The 20,691-nt window shown below is 37.4% G+C and overlaps 1 protein-coding gene and 1 long non-coding RNA gene across 10 annotated transcripts in view; both read right to left on the bottom strand.

The window, feature by feature from the left end:
- Window positions 1-20,691, bottom strand: part of Atpalpha (sodium/potassium-transporting ATPase subunit alpha) — a 166,228-nt gene that overhangs the window by 11,220 nt on the left and 134,317 nt on the right. For 3 of the 8 annotated variants that reach the window (XM_072012729.1, XM_072012732.1, XM_072012733.1), the window contains exons 2-7: window positions 15,938-16,018; window positions 14,123-14,248; window positions 10,826-12,551; window positions 9,934-10,170; window positions 6,182-6,483; window positions 4,756-4,850 (exon numbers count right to left, since the gene is read on the bottom strand). In XM_072012729.1, the coding sequence (XP_071868830.1) occupies window positions 4,756-4,850; window positions 6,182-6,483; window positions 9,934-10,170; window positions 10,826-12,551; window positions 14,123-14,248; window positions 15,938-16,018 (2,567 nt within the window). Of the gene's footprint in view, window positions 1-4,755; window positions 4,851-5,804; window positions 5,900-6,181; window positions 6,484-9,933; window positions 10,171-10,825; window positions 12,552-14,122; window positions 14,249-15,937; window positions 16,019-20,691 lie in introns of all 8 variants that reach the window. The other 5 variants (XM_072012734.1, XM_072012735.1, XM_072012736.1 and 2 more) reach the window with 3 other exon arrangements.
- Window positions 7,514-9,883, bottom strand: LOC139992151 (uncharacterized). Of its 2 annotated transcripts, none has more exons than XR_011801033.1 (2): window positions 8,176-9,883; window positions 7,514-8,073 (listed from the first exon to the last, which is right to left on the bottom strand). It is a non-coding gene; the product is annotated as an uncharacterized lncRNA (long non-coding RNA). The 2 variants fall into 2 exon arrangements; XR_011801032.1 differs by having other exon boundaries at window positions 8,204-9,883.

The raw sequence follows: 20,691 nt of genomic DNA, 5'->3' as shown, positions 1-20,691 counted from the left end.
AAGATCCGCGTAATATTTCGCACATTGAACGTGACTGGAGGATCGTGAAAAGGTTCCTCGAATCACGAATGTAATCTGTGTAGAAATATTCCGTGTAGAATAATCACGATCACTTTCAGTTAGACTTCCTTACTTTTTCCTGCACCTCGAGTACGTATAATTTAAGCTTCAGTTTTGTTAGTACGTATCTTCACAGGCATATGACCCCTCGATGTACAGAGAGACGTTGTCACGACAACATTTTCAACGCTTGTTTGTCCTCTTACGATATTCTCGAACAACGAAAAATGTTGACGAATCAGTAAACCGGAAAATATTCGACGTATTCAATGGAAAAGAAACAGATAGGCTCTCTGGAGCACGAGGGATCGTGAATGGCCTTGTTCCTCCCATGTTATATTAATATAAAATGCACATCGGGCCCGGTGAGAGTCACGAGCATCAGATGATAAATTTCGATCGGCGAAGAAAGGTGGGTATCTTTATAATAATTAAAAAAGTATGTCTCGCTCGGTCGTTCAGCGGTCGTTAGAAAGTTGCCAGTCGCAGAAGTGGTAGAAGGCAGCGGCGGTAGGCAGCGCATTACAGAATAAAATGTGAGAGGACTGTAAAGAATAAAAAACTGCAAAGAAGAGATCATGACGCCTAAAAAAAATGGTACAAAGTGGTGCCATATTTATTTCGTTCCGTCTCAGATTATTTCTTTCGTATTTCTTTCTCTCCCTCTCTTTCTCTCTCTCTCTTTCTCTCTCTTTCTCTCTTCCTACTTTTCTTAATCATCTTATTGTATTTCCTTTCGGTCACAGTATCTTTCGTCTCGTTCGTTACGGTTCGTCTTATGCGTGGATACAACTTATGAAAGTATAACAAATGGTTAAATAGGTGATATAGTAGATCAAATAGTGGATAATATAAAATATAGAGGTAGTAGCAGCGGCACAGCTGTGTGACAATAGAGTATTTAAAAAAAGTAGTATAATGATAGTAGTTGCTATCTTCTTTTTCATTTAATAATAATAATAATAATAGTAGTAGTAGTAGTAGTAATAGTATTAGTTACTGGTAGTAACAGTAAATATGCGTGTGTGGGTCGTGACGGCGTTATTATTGTAAATTGTAAAAAAAAAAAGAAACAGTAGTAACAAGAGAAGTGTGGTAAACAATCGTGAGAAAGGATTTTATGCGAAAAGATAATGACTATATGGATATGGCGGGATCGATATTACGATGATGATCGGAAAAAAAGGGGGTCAACGATAATTGCTAATAATACCGATGATAATGATGACAATGATGCTGATAGATAATAACGATAATAATGATAATAATGAGATAATTACCAAGGGGATGAATAGTAAATATAATATATATATATATATACATATATAGATATATATATATATAATACGACTATATCGATCTATGTAGACAATTATATATAAAATAGAATCGAGACTCAACTAGCTATGACTCTCACAGGCGAATATCGTTGAACAGGAACAACATCTATTATTAAACGATAATTTATAAAGCATCTTAACACGTGTTATCGTATACGCACGCTTATCTCTTCCTTCTTTTTATAAAAAGCTACTTTTTTTTTATATATAAAAAGGTATTTTTAAGATTAAAGCGAGACAAGCAGAGTCGAGAATTTTCATTAAACAACGATTCACTGTTACTGAAACTAACAATCTCCGTGTAACATTGGCATTTTGTGAAACTCTGTTTCAAATTTATTGTTCACTGACCGCTTCGTCGAGTTTCGAAACGAACGTGTTAAGACTTTCGTCGACGACCACAGTCGCTCCTTTCAACGAGACTCGCCTTAGACTACTAAGTCTCAAAACTAAGCCCGTCACTTGATTGCAAGATCGTCGAGAATCGGTCGATGCAGAAGTAGCAACAATGGGAATTGAACTGAGTTGTGGAACTTCGGTGGCTGAACTTCTTTAGCCAACATCTTCAATAAACAAAGAAATTACACGCGACAACCACGAAATTACGTCATGTTTCTGCATCGGATTCTTCCACACGTTTCTCTTCACGAGTATGTAAACTTGTTCACCTTTCCGTCTGCGCATGTCCATTTTCGACTTCAGATCAAAGAAAAGTGAATGACAAGTGTCTTGTAGATAGTAGAGTTGACTTATACGATATCCGAATGTTCAACGACCATCGTCGATTATATTCAAGACCGTTTAATCGGTCGACTGGAAAGAAGGATCGTGTTGTACTTGGGTGGTTGGACGTAGCGATCAAGAATCGAAAAGAAAAAAAAAAGAGCAGAGGAAAACGAAAGATCGATCGTTGATGTTTCAACGAGGCAGAGCAACGACTTTCGCCTGTTGCGTAAAAAGGCAGTCGAGGTTGGTTGAGGAAGAGATACACAAGACGATAAGTGCGAAAAAGGAGAGAAGATTAGAAAATAAATTCGGATGAAGCAATGAAATTCAGAAAGTAGGTGAAGCAAACAATTTTACGTAATAAAGAATACTATCTAACAAAAAAGGATTCATAGTAATAATAATAATGATGATGATGATGATGGTGTCGTATCGGAACTCGTGGACGGCGAATTAAAAATATGAATGATCGAATGGAAAAGCGACGAACATCGAGCAGATCGATCTGTGCTCCTTTGAATCTCGATACGTCATCACCGATGAAACTGGTTTTTCTTTTTGTTTTTAGAAGAATATGAAAAAACGAGGGAGAAAAGAAGAGAAAAGGACTTCCTTGTCCGTGGTGGGCCAAACGTGGCAGACGATCGATGACGGCGACAGAACTTTTTGATAAGAAAGAAGGGTGGCGAGAAGATTAGAGAAAAAGCTGAGCTGGAAAATATGAAGTAGAGAAATAGTATCATAGAGAAAGTGGCAGAGGAAGTGAATAAATAGATAGAGATGGGCTTACCTTTGGCGTTAACGAAATAACATACAAATTACAAGCGAAGATCACCGTTATGGAAGCGACTGCTTGACTGGCAATATTTGTATTTTGTCTTTCTTTTCGTGTTCATTCGAAGGAATGAGGAAAATCTTCGAAAAAGGAAGTTGACTGATTGCTCGTCCTACGATATTTTAACAATTCCAGGAAATACTTTTTCTCTGCAGATGACATTTTATGATAATCGAATTGTATCATACGCAATCTAACGATGATATGGATAATAGATTATCGATAAAGTTAATTTAACAAACGACAGGCAAAACTTCTCGTCCGATCTCAATTAAAATTGTTTCGTCGAACGACCGAAATCGAGTAGTATCGGTTAATCGTGGACGAGCAAACGTCACCGATCAAGATTCACAATCCAGCTTTGATAGATAGAGAATATATTAAAAGTTGAGAGTAGATAATAAAGCTCTATAGTGTGTAAATAATACCCAGTCACCAAAATGCCCTCATGTGTTTTTATACCTGCGTGCACCATTCTGTTACCTTGTTCGATCATTCGGTCATTTATCATCTCCTAGTGTGTCTGATAGTCCTTCGACCAAGGCATCGGAACAAATTAAACCCACAGCCTTTAGCGTTTCGACCAACAAACTTACAAAGCGAGGAAACGCAAGTAGGAGAAAAAAGATACGGAAACAAAAGAAAAATATAGAAAATTATATATATATACGTATATACAAGAACCATGTACCAAAATTTCCTTATGTTCCTGTTTTATTTCAAAATACGCGTTCGTTCACGTGGAAGCTCGAGCGAAAAAGCTTTCTTTGTGACAGAAAAAGCGTTTTAGACAATCCTTCAGACAGTTATGCTTCTCTTCAAATGCGAAACGCAGGATTTTATCCATATTTTTTTTTTTTACTTTCTTTCTTTCAATGCGATGCATTTAGTTGAAAAGTGGCATTCACTCGCGAACCAGCAACCGTTTGGTCGTTCACGTAGAAATTCGTTAGCGTAAAAATTTCGTTCAACAAACACAGGACAGTTAATTAATTCGACAAACTTTCCACAAAAAAAAAAAAAAAAAAAAAAAAGAAAGGGGGAAAGAAACAGAGAATGGAACATAAGACAAAGAAAAGAAAGAGAAGAACTGAACACGAAGAAAAGAATACAACATCGAACAATTCGTATGCACACGGACAAAAATCAGGCTAGGGATTAATTTGTAACACGAGAATCGTTGTCACCTCGTTCACAGTTCCTCGTGGTCTGCGCGTATGATCGGACAACGAGTTTGTACGAGCTTTATTTTTGGGCTAGAAACGTGTCGTGATATATCTCTGTGTCGTTATTTGTTTCTTTTTTTTCTTCTTTCTTTCTTATAGTGTCCGAGAGTATATACGAGACAGAACTAGCTACTGTACAATAACGATAGGAATAATATAAGAGGTGTAACGACCAATAGACGGGTAATGGAGACTCTTCTGTGACCTGATTCCTGAAGTCAAAGTTTCATTGTATTTTCTTAGAAAAGATTTTCAATACTGTGTCACTTATTTCATTCTATTTTCAATTTATTTCGTTCTTTAAATTCTTAAGCAAATTTCATTTAAGAAAAAATCAACGGTGTGATCATTCTTGTTAGATATATTTAATCGTGGAAATGAATGAAACTTCAAGAATCAAGCAGATCATGTCACCGATTACTCTTTCTGACCATAAAAAGTATCAGTGGTGTAGTAGTAGTAATAGTAGTAAGTAGTAGTTGTAGTAGTAGTTGTAGTAGTAGTAGCAGTAGTAGTAGTTCATTTCTTTTTTTTTTGTCAAGACTCGGTTATGTTGTTGATGTGTTACCTTTCGTTAACTAGCTTGTCAGTGAAGGGGTTTCGTGGATGTCGCTTCATAATATCGCTCTCTGCCTCCTCGTAGGCAAGTGAGATGGCTGGCACCTGACGTCACATTATCAACAGGCTCAGTAACAACGCCAACAGTTAGAACAATGATGAGTATCGTTTCTTGCTGACCCGCGATACAAGAATGCTGACTATCCTCATCCTTTTTCAGATTCGAGGATTCAAAAAGAGATATAAATAAAAAAAGAATTGATGCAAAAGAGGGGAACGTTCTTTCTCTGTCATTTTCACAAAATTTGTATAGACTCTTTGAGTTAGTTTCAAATTGCAACAACGAATTACAATGTGATCAGTCAGCATTCTTGCGACCAGTGAGTATCATACGATGAGAACGCAGAAAAGGTAAGCAAAAAATCAACTGAGAAAACCAAATCGATTGGAACAATGAGGCAGGAAGTGTGAAGGGATGAAAAAGGATGTACTTCGGGATCGGTTTTCCCTCGGATCATCAATTCGATGATCTTGCAAAATTCCTTCGAGAATTTCTTCTTTCGTATCTGGCTCGTGAGATCCACTCTGCTTTCGCTGGAAAAACTTGATTATATCTGAAAGTACGAGTACCTTGGTCCTAAATGAAACCTCTTCTATCTCTAAACTCACATTTAAATATATATAACACAAAACATAATTAAAAGATCTAGTCTCAACACAAATTTATCAAAGTTCGATCAAACAGAAATTAACGCGTCTCAAGGTCTCAAACAGAATCAAGATTCTCGTGTTCCAACAATTTAACAGAGAGACAAATTATTTCGTATGTGTAGCGATTCCTCTGCAGATTGGTTTTCGCAAACATAGCCACCTAAATAAGAGGGATACACCAACTGAAATCGATAAAAAATAGCTTCCACTAGTTAAAAGGATGTTCCTAGATGGTTGATCTGGCGATACTGCGATTACCGGAGCTCTAGTTTGCCCTAAACAATCGCACGAGTCTAACTCGATGTACTTCGAGAAGCTATCTCTCCCGCAAATTGAAAAATGAAAGACCTTTCGTTGACGAGGTTGTCTCGATAAGGATCACGAGGTCTTCTCTTCATGATATCCGATTCTGCATGCTCGTACGCCAAGGATATGGCTGGCACCTGGCAATTCATCGTTTTTAAACACACAATCCGCATGTATGGACTATTCCACGGACGAATGGAATCGATTATTCCAATGATAAATATTCAGACAATTACGCAATGCTGAAAATCTTCGATTAAGAATAGACGAATGTCAACGACACCTCAACCGATTTCATCGGAATACGAAACTCGTCGAGGAGTCGCCGAATTCGATACGAAATCTTTGCTGTTTGCGTTTCGAGCATGTCTAACACGTGATAGAGATGATCGAAACGCGAATGGTAAAATGCGACTCACCATGTCCGTTCCCAAGTCGATGCAGAGAATAGTGACGGTACCAAGAGGCAGAGGAATGTCGCAAAGGATGAACGCCAGGAAAGGTGAGATCTCAGGGATGTTCGAGGTGAGGGTGTACGCGATGGATTTCTTCAGGTTGTCGAAGATCAGTCGACCCTCCTCGACACCGGTCACGATCGAGGCGAAGTTGTCATCGAGCAGAATCATGTCGGCTGCTTGCTTGGACACATCAGAACCAGCGATACCCATGGCTACACCAATGTCGGCCTTCTTCAATGCAGGAGAATCGTTCACACCGTCACCTGGAATTATTGAATAGATCCCAATGCAATTGCAAGTTAATCGAACGTCAAGTTGTATGTGAAATGATTCTGTAGGTATAGGAGTATAGTGCAAAGGTTTTGTTGCTGGGATGAAATGTTACAGATGGTAGGAGTAATCGCGTAGAGTGGTCATAATATACTTGGTCGTAAGAATTTGTAGGTTTCCACGTTGCGTAGAAACTAAGAATTAACAAAAGGAAGATAGTTTAGAACTTTGCTGTTTTAGGAAAGTCTAGAATGTCAGAAATTTATTGAAACAAGAGAAATAGCATTTATAGAATTAATTGGAAAAATTAGTAGGAGATTCAGTGTAAGTATAACAGTGAGTATGGCAGAGGATTTCAAACGTTTGTTTGTTGCTCATTGAAATAATAATCCACGTATGGCTCAAGAAATTAACCGAGTCTAATACAGAAGATCATTGTTATATGTATGTGAGGATTCATTAAGATTATTAAGTGTAATGTAGAATTTTCCGTATTATAAATCAAAAGAAGATTTGGTCAAGTGCAGCACAAGTAATAAACAAGCTGCAGTTCGCTACAGTAAAGGTAGAGACACATTACAGTAAAGGTAGTAACACGTGAAATCATGTGTTACCGCATTGCATACGATAGCATGTAATATCATAAGTAGGATTTATTTATTATTTTTGTATCACCTTATATATTGGAAACCGTCTAATAACACATCGTTTCTTGTAAATAATGGTATGTGAAACCTCAAGCAGGTAGCTCTTCCGATTAAGAGCAAAATACACAAAATCCTGCAGCATTTCTGATTCAGAATAGAACGCGTAGATCAATTTGGCTATAGGAAATAAATGCAAAGAGAGAACGTCTGGGAGAATATAGCCATTTAGTTAAAGAATCAGAAGAATATCCTAGTTGATACCATATGTGTTTCAGAAAGACTAAAGCCGAATTTGAATTTTTGCATGGTCTAATTGAAAATGATATAAAGAAAAGAGAATAAAAAGTTTCATAGAACTATAAGCACTCGTGAAAGATTAGCAATATGTTCAAGGTATATTTATAATAAAATTCAAGGTATTCTTTTATTAATTATTTTCATTAAAATAATTATTGATATTACAGCCAGCCATAACGTATATGAAGATTCTGGCCAGGAATGGGATGCTTGGTTGGCTTGGTCAGGACAGAAATCTTGTTTCTGTTGATCTCGGATCTCTGCTTGTCATATTGCACTATTCAATATGAATTTGATTTCACTTTACTCGTATGATGGCAACTGTCCTGTTATTTTTGCCATACTTCAAAAGAACATATGAGTTTCTCTTTATTTCACATCTTCTATTACTACTAATGCTATTTATCATTTCTTCCACCATGCTTTTCAACATAGGTTTATGGCATTTATTGCTTTTTGTAATTTATAATACTCCTATCCCTTCTGTGTTATCCGTAGAATTTTTTTCCAATCTGGACTGAACTGATTTGGCTCCCGTCTGCATTTTCCATGCTGTCCTGATCGTTTGCACTATTTTCCTACTGAATTATATCATTTTCTGATACTTGCTATTCAGGTTTTCCTGTGCTACTATGCGTTCTGAAACAAGTTACACTAATATAACAAATATATATATAAGAATATAAAAAATATAAAATAAGAACATAAAAAGAAACATTAATACTTATTTTAAAACTTTACCAAGGAAGTAAGGTTTCGTTATGCTTACATTCTGGCACCCAGAAATGACAAAAGTGACGTCATCTGTCTGAGCAGCCAATGCTCCCACGGTATAATTTTCTTAGCAGCTTTGCTAAGCTTTTCTGCTCCACCGTTCGTTCCGCTTCTTTTCTGCATATTCGGCTGAAATAATTTCTTTTTTTTTTTTTACTGCAAACTTTTGGTAATTCTCTCCAAAATATAGTTCTTAATTACATGCTAAGATTCGGTACTGTTGGAGAAATAGTAAAAGATGTTTGTAATTCTATATGGAAACCTTTAAGCCCAACTGCGATGGCCCAGCCAACAAAGGAGTCTTTGAAAAATGTCCTACTAATCCAAAAATTCTGTAATTACAATCATTCCACGGTACTTTTAGTTTTAGTTGATGCTAACTACAAGTTTTCATCATCTTTTGGAAGAAAACTAGAAACTAAACAGCTCAATGTTCCACGAGCATCTCTCCTATTGTGGAGAATGGCGAGGCTCAACTATATTTCATTGTAGGAAACGATGCATTGATAGCAAATATCATTCGGCAGGGAATGAAGCAAACAAGATTATTAATTGTAGGTCGTCGCGAGTTAGACGAATTCCAGAAAATACATTTGCTATTTTAACCGCTGGACAGTCTTTAGAAACCAGTTAGAAGCATAAGCAGAAGTGGTAGGATGACGTGCTGTCTGCATCAAACGTTATGTGACAAGTTGGAGCTAGAGTTTTACCGAAACTTTACAACTGCCTGCTTCTTTACACAGAATATAAGAATATAAGTGAGACAATATTTTACTCAAACAACGTTTTGAATTCGCGAATATTTTAAGGAATACTCCTCCGATGGCACAGTACCGTGGCAAATAAATATGGTTCGCAGAGGAAGATTAGAAACAAAGGATTAACAAGTTTATAAAACACAATAGCAAACTATTGTTATTTGAATTCATCTAGATTTTGTTTGTATAAATACGTAGAAATTTTAATTAATTACCATGTTTGTACTTACAAAATATTTTTAACTGTCGATCAACTTCTTCCCAAGCCTCTCGTAGCATCTTCCGATTCACAGAAGCGCAGGAGTTTTTCTTAAATAACACTGTACGTTTCCTCGCACTTTCTATTAATAATTCCTTCATTGTCTGCGTTGCTCGCGCGACATTAAAACTGCCAGACGTCGCGGAATTGATGTCTGCTTTTACACGCGACGATACGCGAAATGCCGTAAACAGCGTGGCGTGACGCTGACTTGTTTCCAACGGATTTAAAACGATGGAAATACACCGGCTCACACTTCTCGGACGTCACGTGAAATAACCCGTTGTTACGTGATTTCACGTGACGCGAGAGTAACGTGTTTCTACCTTAAGAGTCAGTGCACTCCAAAGAACTTAAAGAGGATTATTCAGAGAAATATTATAACGTAAGATCATTCGGTTCAAGTATGAAGTTGTTTGAACTGATCGTTGCGTTCAAACTGGTCAAATGGTCTGGTTAGTATATTATGTTCGAATTATCTAATCTCTATTTTTATTTATTGTATATTCCTATGAATAGAAAAAGAAATATCTAACAATGATCTATTCATAGACCCGGCAGAGATTGCTTTTGCCAATAGAGCCATAGTGGTGGGATTGAATTGTTTGGACTTATACGAAACAACCATGTTGGATTTGAAACAAACGTTCACAGCGATGGAAAATATTATTCACAGAAAAGGGTAAAGAATAAAATAAAATAGCGTACCAGTTACAGCGACAATAGCACCCATTCGTTGGCAGCCTTCGACGATGATGAGCTTCTGCTGTGGCGAGGTACGGGCGAACACAATTTCGGTATGGTACCTGAGGATCTCGTCCAGTTGGTCGGAGTTCAGTTCCCTGAGTTCGGTTCCGTGGATAACGGCGGCTTTAGCCTCGCGAGGATTGACTTCGGATACCGGGATATTCAGCCGTTGAGCAATGTCCTCGACGGTTTCGTTACCTGATCAAAAATATCATTTTCAACCTAAGTATTTTCTTCTAAGAAAGCAAGGGTGCTCGGCGCTTCGATCTGATTTTCCAATACATTTACGTAACCGTCCACTTCCTTGGGAAGTGTAAGATCGAAATTACTTATCGGGTTCCTAACAGCTGCTGTGGATTTATGAATATTTTATAAGAAGGGACAGAGTCGAAGGGGAAACTCTCATTTGCATTCTTCTGCTTCACTACGCGGTATACCGAAACGATTTGGGAAACGAGAAGATTCGGATGTAAATGTGGCAATTTGATTAAATTTGGTTAAACAGTTTCGGCGGTTACTTTGCTTTAACTAAAGTTTAGCTCCTTCCTAAGCGCAAGTAACGCGCAGATATCCAGTTACAGGTTCAATGAGAAAGAAATTCTATTTGCTTTTCATTACTGATCTTTCCACACCATAGTTATCAAACAATTGTTATATAGTATAATCTTCTAGAGAAAATCTCCCTTCAAACAGTAGAATATCCTAATAAAAATCTCCTCGACATAATCTGTAAAAAAACTCACTAAAAACAACTAAGTAACTCCAACAGAATCTCCTCGATATAACCAATTATAAAGAATGGATTAGAAGAAAAGTAAATAAATGAAAGGAAGGAACTACCAAGAAAACTGACCTTCAGAGATGATGCCGACAGATTTGGCAATAGCTTTGGCAGTGATCGGATGGTCACCGGTTACCATGATGACCTTGATGCCGGCGGAACGGCACTTGGCAACCGCGTCGGGCACCGCAGCCCTGGGCGGGTCGATCATAGACATCAGGCCCACGAAGCGGAGTCCATCAACCGGGAAGTTGGGGTCGTCGCAATTGAACTTGAAGCCGATCGGGAATTTGTCGGACGGCAGTATGAAGTCGCAGAAACCGAGTACACGTTCACCAAGGCCACCAAGTTCCAAGTAAGCGTTGTTGAACGCCTCCTTCATCTCTTCGTCAAGTACCTTTTCCTTACCACCGATAAAGATAGTCGAGCAACGATCAAGAATTCTTTCTGGCGCACCCTTCATCACGAGAAGATGTCGAGGATCGTCTGGGTTGTCCGATTCGTGGATAGAAACTTGATACTTGTTGGTAGAGTTGAACGGAATCTCACAGACTTTCTTGTTGCGTTTCCTAATGCCCATAACGTCACCAAGAGCAAGTTCCATACATTTCAGCAGAGCAGCTTCCGAAGCGTCGCCGTTTACTTCTCTCTTCAGGATAGGTTTATCTTCTTGACCACCTTTGAATTCGGCACGGTTGCACAGAGTAGCGATTTTCGCCAGAGCTTTGAATCCAGGGCTAGTACGATCGTATTGAAGTCCAGATTGATCTTCCGTCGTGTCAGCTTCGATGATCTGATTGTCAAACCACATGTGAGCAACGGTCATACGATTCTGTGTGAGTGTGCCAGTCTTGTCCGAGCAGATGGTCGATGTCGAGCCCAGGGTTTCCACTGCCTCCAAGTTCTTAACCAAGCAATTCTTCGACGCCATACGTTTGGCGGTCAACGTCAGGCACACGGTCACGGTCGCTAGCAAACCCTCCGGTACGTTAGCCACAATAATACCAATCAAGAAGATAACAGCGTCGAGCCAATGGTAACCAAGGATGAAGGCGATAAGGAAGAACGTAATACCAAGGAATACAGCTACGCCAGTGATCAGATGGATGAAGTGGTGGATTTCCTTAGCGATCGGAGTTTCGCCGGTGTCAAGGCCGGACGCTAAACCAGCAATCCTTCCCATTACAGTTTGATCACCACAGCAGATCACAACACCCTTTGCGGTTCCTTCAACGGCATTTGTCGAAAAGAATGCGAGATTTTTCGTTTCTAATGGGTTTTCGTTCGTGAATTCTGGAGACCTGGATTGCGGTTCGGATTCACCGGTCAGAGAGCTGTTGTCCACCTTGAAGCCCCTCGATTCAATGATACGGATATCGGCCGGGATACGATCGCCGAATTTAACATCCACGACGTCTCCAAGTACCAGTTCTTCCGCTTTCAATGTCAGTTTTTCACCTTCCCTAATTACAGTCGCGATCTGCGGTACCATGTTCTTGAACGATTCCATGATCTTGCTGGATTTGCTTTCCTGGTAATACGAGAATATGCCTGTAACTATGACCACCGCCGCTAACACGATACCCAGATACAGATTGTCGTCATTTGGATCCTCGCTGGTCGTTGCTTGAATCGAGTACGCGATGAAGCAGAGGATCGCGCCGATCCACAACAGTAACGCGAAACCTCCGAACAGATTTTTACAGAATTTGACCCATTCGGGCGTTTGTTTCGGTGGTGTCAGCGAGTTTGGACCGTCCCTCTCTAGATTTTCTTTTGCCTTCGCATGGCTGAGGCCCTGAAACAAAAATAGTTTATCGTTACTTCATCATGTTTGTAGCATTATGTCTGATTTGTTAGAGTATTTCTTTGGTAAAGTTTGAGGTCTATTGCGATTTACAATTGTTGCCAAATCGAAGCAGTGTTATGATAGTTTGGATATTCAGTTGTCAAATGCTGTGTGAATTATAAAGTTTGACCTTTATTTTGGATTAGATTGCGATGTTCTGTAACTTCTTATTTATTGGATATAGTTTTTACTCTGTGTAAAATGAGTACAAGTACTGTTTACAGTTAGCATTCGGTCACTCTTTCATTATAGTCGTTCAAATTCTAATAATATCCCAATAGTTATGTAGTACTCTTAATGTAAAATTATAAGAATCTGAATTATCAATCTTCATTGATACTCAAAGTATTAATCGTTTTGGCAACATTTATCTATTCGAACTCTCAATATGCCTCGAATATCTATTTTGTTCTTTCAATGAACATCATGGACCAACATCATTTCCAAATTAATGCGGATATTCATAACGGTAGCAAGGACCGGAGAAACTATCATTGAAACCATTCTTCATCATCGTACACAAAATCATTGTACGCAATGATTATATTCAGGATGGTATTAATTATTTGAACAAATTAATAACACACTACATGCTCTCCAATCAGAAATTTTAACCAAGAGTTAGATAATTTTAGTAGATATTGAAATTTTGCTATAGAGATATTAAAACGCATATATGTACTATTTTTTTCTTTTTAATTTTTCAATCAACCCATTCACGTCTTGTGTTAACGATTGCAACGCGTTCCACAATTATCGGCCTCGCTAAATAAGGGACATCAGGAATTTCGTGTCAGCGATGATACTCGAGAGCTTTAAATAACCCGATCGATCGAGGCGCGCGACTCGGTCGCAGAGAAAGAAAGAAAGAGAACTCGGCTCGCGTCAGCACCAAGTAATTATTCTAAACTGGAACGCGATTTCAACGATTTTTTTTTTAAATCATTTTACTTTTTCTTTTTTTTTTTTTTTTACAATATTCTATGAGAAGCAAAGATCGACTCTTTCAAATTCCACACACGTAACGTTACACTTCAAGTACGATTTAATGTAAACACTCACGAAGTTCTCTAAATCGGTTAGAAGAACGCGATTCCAAGGATTTATTTTTTAATTCATTTGATTTTCACATTTTTTAAATAATATTTCATGAGAAGCAAAGATCGACTCTTTCAAATTGCACACACGTAACGTTACATAGATCTCAAGTGCGATTCAAAGTAAACAGCCCTAAAATTTTCTCTGCCTCGGTTGGAGTTCTGAGTAAATTTTCGAATTAAAATATTGATCGTTAGAACATTCAATTTTCTAAAGTTCATGGAGATTTTTATTTAACCAAACGACCAATGTATTGATTTTCAGTAGAGGTGGTTCTTGACCTTTTTTTCTATGCAAACTATCAGAGAATGATTTCAAATAGGTTTCTGTTATAAGTCATTGATAAACAAAATTCTTTTTCGGAGAGGAAAAAGGAAGAGAAGATTTGGTCGCGAAAGGGTTAAAAATATAAATGTACTTACGTTTTCGGGGTGCGTCTGAAATCTTTGATACAGTTCCTCGGGTGTAATTTTGTGGAAATCAATGTCCAGCTCCTGCTTCAGGTCTTCTAAATTGTCCGTTCTCCGCTTTGGATTCTTCCGCCGCGACTGTTTTGCAAAAATAACACAGAACAGATTAATCAGAGGTGAAAACGAGTTAGCGAGATGTTAGATGAAGCCCGTTTTATTTTCTCAAGTTTGGTGCTACGTCGAATTTAGGTGAACGCTATTAGCAATTGAGAGTAAAGCCAGTTTCTTAAGCTTGAAGTTATAAATACTTCGTTTAATATCCTATAATACAAATAGGTTGGGAATATTATTTTCAACGAAGATGGCAAAAATATCGATTTTTTTATATTGAAGAATTATAAAGAAAATAGCAAGGGAATACTTAATACTTTATATAAGTATATATAATATGTTATATATGTTAATACTTTAATTAATATTTCTGAGATTAGTTTAAGTTCTTTGAATAAATGTCCAAATTAGAATATTGATATTTCACATTGATGATTTAATAATTAATTCTTTAAATCTCATAATACATTCTTCAAATTAATTAAAGCTTTCAGAATAAGTTTCTAACTAGAGAAATTAGAAATTCTTTAAATATTTCAACTGTATTTCAAAACTATTTTATTTCAAAATTATGATAATATCACAATCTTCGTTAAAAGGAAAGTGTCCTTATCAAAGTATAAGGATACCCTATGAATATCCTTCACCATACAAAATTACTTTTCATTCCAACACCACTTCGCATAAGAAATATTTACAATACAATCTTTCAGATACAATAATTAATCGTATGATCGTTAATTACAAGAGGTTTCGTTTCCACGATCATACAGAATCGTCAGGAGATCAGTTTCAACCCTTCACCTCTGATATCAGTCAATTGTCCTAAATAGAGGACATTAAGATCCAGAAAGTAGACGACACACAAAATCCCAAAGAGAATATTCCTCAGCCACGAATCGTAATATCACAGTAATATATATATATATTAATTGTTAAATGGTATAAATTAATTATATACATTGTGTTAGTAGTCAGTGTCATAGCGAGTATTAAATAATACTGTGCAGAATACAGTAATATTAAAAAATCTTCAGCTCTACAGACTTCTCATCTTATATTCAAAAATCGACACCTTGAACAAATTTCAATTAAATTTTAACTAATACCATGTGATCGTATAACAACTTGTTGTACCATTTTCTTTTACTTATTACAGCTTTCTACTGATATTAGTTAAAATTTTCTTAGAACGCGTCGTATCGTTCTTGCGATATAAAGCGAAAGACGTGTATAGCAGCTGAAAACTTTTGTACACCAGTGTATATAAAAAAGAATGCGTTAGTACCAGTCACCATAGAGAAAATAAGACTCCTCCCTTCGCAGAGGAAAAGAGCAGAGACATTGATAAAAATGTCTCGTTCGGAAGAACAGAAAGAGCAGAGATATGAAAGAGGTTTTAGAAGAAATTCTATGAAAGAATATTACGGAAAATTGTGTCGCGAATCTCCTGTGATTGTTAGAGTAGAATGACGAGGAAAATGGTTAGTTGAGAACGTCGAGGAAGAGAAACCAGAGAGAAGCCACACGATAGAAGTGACGGAGTATCTTTTGCAGAGAGAATTGCGAAGATTCGCGGAGAAAAAGAGAGCGATTGCGATAGAAACGATGACAGGATTGGAAGATCCGTCGTCGATGAAGCAAGCACCGGCGAAAATTGCCGGCGTAACACAAAAATGGAGAGCCACCGCGGACCGGAAGTCACGCCGTGAATACCTTGTACATCCCATCGGCTGTTTTGTTGTCGTCGCGTATTTTCGGTAGCGTTGCGACCCTGTACGAGTCTGAGCGGCCATGCTGTAAAAAATGAGATGATAAAAAAAACATGAGATGAGAGCGAACAAAAAAAAAAAAAAATATAAGGGAGAAAATTAACAGAGAAATAAAAATTGATGCGATACAATGACAAGTGAAAGATTCAATTAAACAAATAAATATTTCCATGACTCTTTGGTTGCATCCAGTGTTCCTTGGTTCACGTGACTGTAAAACTTCTTTTTGAACGTCCAACGCGCTTGAAAGGGCAAAATATTCAAGGACAATGAAAAATATATATATTCGAAGGGAAAAAATATAAATTAAATAAAATTCATGAAATATAAGAAGCGCGGATTAATCGTTTCACTTTCGATTTTTAATTAAACGATACTTGAGAATTTTCTAATTTCACCTAATTTAATTGAACGCGATCCTTTAACACCAAGTACTCTCTAATTTTACGATAAACTTCAATTGCAAGCCCCAACATTCCATCTTCCTTTGAAGCTTCGAAGCTTTGATGCGTCCAGCTTCTTATTTCCACGATCGTTTAACAGTTCTTAGAATAATATTTTCCAAAAATAAACCGAATATCCCAGTGGACGACTTTTGGTTCTATATTGCGTTTAGATCGCACGACCGGCGAAGTCGGCCATGAGAACATGCAGAAGCGTAACGTGTTAGGCTTTTGGAAACACGTGGGCACAGTGGGCAGCGTGAATCGATTACACGAGGCCACGGTGCAGCCGCGAGCCTAATTTTCAAGAGCGACCTCGGCTGGCTGGTGTTTGAGTAACGACTACTTCCGGTACCGGTTTAACGAAGGCGTGTCACTGGAAATCGTCCGGTTCCCGGATCGTTTCGATCCTTGAACGAATAACTCGCGATGTAAATCACGATTTCTATTGTGAAGGACGCTATTGTTCATCCGTTCGACGTCCATCGATGTTTTTCTTGTACAGTTTTATAAACTGAAGGACGACGCTGAATCGACGAGTCTTGCGACTATTATAGTGATTTGTTAATCGAGCCATGAATGAAAAGTAAATCGATCTTTATTCTTCCATACATAGGCAAATACGATATAATTTATTTTCATTCGAGATGAAACGATATATCAGAGTAGGAGAAGTTGGAAATCAAGTTTACGTAAATTTGAAAAGATCCAATTCGAAGTTTCACATTCATTCGTTAATTCATTAGCTCTCGGGAAGATGAAATCTGCACGCTTTTTCGTAAATAAATCAAATTCCGCGTGTTAAGTGCATTCTGTATATTTTCGCAGTTTTTCATAAATTGTTGGAAGTAACGACAGTTCGATTGTTACGTAAGAAGCTTTATTCGTTTTGATCGAAATATAAGAGGGGAACGTATACACCGATACGTTGTGTAATGAAAATTACCAGCATATTTATATAAAATTATTACATACGTTTATGAAAGCATCGAATTGAATGGTGCAGCGTATTTGTAAAATATTCGATAATTGAAATATTTTTATTAAAAGTAATATCAAGTTTGCGATAAATTGAGAACGAATGAAATGAAGAATAAAGTTCCTTTCGATCTACCGAATAAACGTAAACGATTACTGTTATTTTGCCGTGTCTGGAGTATTTAAATCGAAGGGTGTGGTTTTATGGAGGTGAATGACTTCAGGGAAACATTCGAGGACCATTTCCAGAGGAATGTTTGCCATGATATCTGCCCGTGAATTGGCGTAATCTCGTTTTCTCGAATGTTTGAGCGCATACAAATTGCGCACTCTAACGCGAGCATCGATAAAACGTTTCACAAAGGGATGGTATTTCTATGGTTCAAGCCTTAGAAAGGAGACGACAGATCAGAAATTCGTAAGGGTCGGACTCTTAGTCTTTCGACAAAAAGGATACTGAAACGTGATTGATCGATTGACCTACAATTACTACTACTCATGCTCACCAACATAAAAATAGGTGAATTCTTTGATACTTTTGCTCTTTATATCGTTAGACAAAATTCTGTACCTCGATCGTTAGTTTTGTATACTAATCCTTAACTTTCTGTATTTGGCCTTAACCCTTTATTTTAATTTCCAATTTTCTGTATTTTTAGTTCTATATTCTCGTTTTAAATTTTCTATCCTCTTACTTTTGTATTTTGATCGGTAATTTCCCTTATCTTAATTTTGCATTTTAATACTCAATTTCCTGTATTTTTATATTCCTGTATTCTATCAGGTTGTCCGAAAAGTGTCTTTCTTTTACAGACACCTGAAACCTAATCTGTCGAATGTTGTGATCCTTATTTTAATAGAACAAAATGCATCATAATTCGATAAAATAATATAAAATAAAAAAAGTTGTGCATCCATTATTTCCTTATAAAATGGAAGAAACTTTTCGGACGACGTAATATATTCTAATACTTAATTCTGCGCGCCCTGAATTTCGCACTTTAATTCTTCGTGTCTTGCATTTTTATTTATTTCACCGTTTAATTTTGTATTCTAATTTTCAATTTTCTGCGTGTTTAATCGTACGCTCTCTAGTTTCCTGTTTTTTTCTATCTTTAGTCCTGTACGTCTGCTTATTTATTTTAACAACATTATATGTATATATATATTTATTATATATATATATAGGGGTTGGAAAAAACTGCGAACAGGGAACTGCGTAAAGTTTCGCGAGATACATCGGACAGGATGGCTCTACGCGCCGTGTATCGATCGGTTGGTGCATGTGCGCGCGCGATGCGATAATTGTCACTCGTTGCAGGAGAAGATTTTGCCTAGCCGCAGTGCAGTAAATTGTCTCGACCTCTCGTCGACTCGGAACGGTGATTGCAATACCGAACGTGTCGCGGAAATAAGCGAAATAGATTGGCGCGTAGCCAGTGGTTCTCGACGCTCGCAGAATCCTGTTCGAGTCGGTCGATAGATCGTGAGTCAAATCGAAAGTGTTTTTCCTACGATCTGTTTCTGTTAGATTTAACAACACATAACAGAAACAACCAACTATCATCGTGTGAAGGCTATCAAAATCCTTGAAACTCTGAAAATTCCATAGCACTGCACCATCTTCTGATCCAACCACTTCGATCTGTCTCGAATCCTCTCGATCTCTAAACACAACTTCATCTTTCTTGCAATTTGAGTGCCACGGTTGGAGGTAAAAATAAGCGAAAAAAAAAAAAAAGAAAAAAATAATAGAAACAGGTATCGCAAGATCGTAAATGATAATTTCAACTATTTCTTGTAAATAATCTACGCGGACACTGTGAAGATTAGCGGATTTTTCTGTGCTTATGGAAATCTCGAAAGCGGAAGAAAACGAGCAGAAATAATTTAGAAAATGTACGAAATATTCAAAGCAGCTAATAGTCCCTGCAATAATATTTAGTAGATAAAACAATTTTCTATACTTCCATTTCTCTCTAATCGCATTCATAAAATCGCGTATTTGTACAAAAATCCGCAGTCCACTAAGCGTATACGTATTCGTTAAATTAACTCGGGGGTTTTATCGATACCTGATTCTACTATCTGTCTATTTATCTTTCTTCCCTACCGTATAAGTAAGCTGTAAGATACTAAAAGATCGATTTTACTTTATCAATTCCCATATTACTAGCGCTGTTGGCGAAAAAAGGAAGGGAAGAACTGTGAGGAAACGCGGTCGAAAAACAGGACGGATCGAAGGCGAGCGGACGTAGTTGGTGACGAATGCTCAGCCTCTCTCTATTGATCCAAATGATACAGACACAAAGGTACGCGGCGACTGTTCGTCAACGATTTTAACGAGCGGTGTGTGTCGACGGCAACTCTCGTTCCGTCGAAATAAATTGCCAGCGGCGTGCTCTGTCATGCCCTCCTGATCCTCTCTATGACCGATATTTTAATGGCTCGCTACAACAGGATTTCAGTTTCGACCCATGCTTGACCTCCCACGGTTAAATTTCCCGTGAACTCTGACACGAGTTTCCGTACACATCGTTACAGGCTCGTGAAACATAACTTTTATCAAACATGAAAAATGTGAAAAATACATATTAGGTTGTCCGAAAAGTTTCTTTCGTTTTATAAGATGATAATGGATGAACAACAATTTCTGTTTTATATTATTTCATGGAATTAGGTATGGTCCATTTCGTCATATTTTTATTATTATGTTCGAGCATAATTCAATAAACTGATATAAAACGAAAAACATTGTACGTCTATTATTTCCTTATAAAACGAAAGAAACTTTTCGAACAATCTAATATATGCGCGAATGGGCTATTTATAGCAAAGGTTGCAAGTGATTTGTGCAACCGTAGTTTATCGCGGCGGTTGATTTTGTGAGCATCAGCGCGTCGGTGGTAGATAGAGTTTACGGATCACTATACATTCATGGGAATGTGAGAAAGTATAAAATTGCACAGAGTGTACATAATATGGAAACGTATATGAAATATTCAAAGTATTAGATTGTCCAAAAAGTGTCTTTCTTTTACAGACACGTCTTTTACAATAACGCATCTTTATACGAACATGAAACCTAATCTGTCGAACGTTGTAATATTTATCTTGATAGAACAACATGGATCATACGTAATTCGACAAAATAATGTAAAACGAAAAATGTTGTGCATCCATTATTTCCTTATAAAGCGAAAGAAACTTTTCGGACGACCTAACACGTACAGCTTTTTATAATGTTCGATATAATTTTCTACGAAGGCTGTACCTT

The sequence above is a fragment of the Bombus fervidus genome, chromosome 11, assembly GCF_041682495.2.
Source record: "Bombus fervidus isolate BK054 chromosome 11, iyBomFerv1, whole genome shotgun sequence".
Classification (NCBI taxonomy): domain Eukaryota; kingdom Metazoa; phylum Arthropoda; class Insecta; order Hymenoptera; family Apidae; genus Bombus; species Bombus fervidus.
The sequence above is the reverse complement of the archived record's forward strand: the minus strand, read 5'-3'. Positions and strand labels throughout refer to the sequence as shown.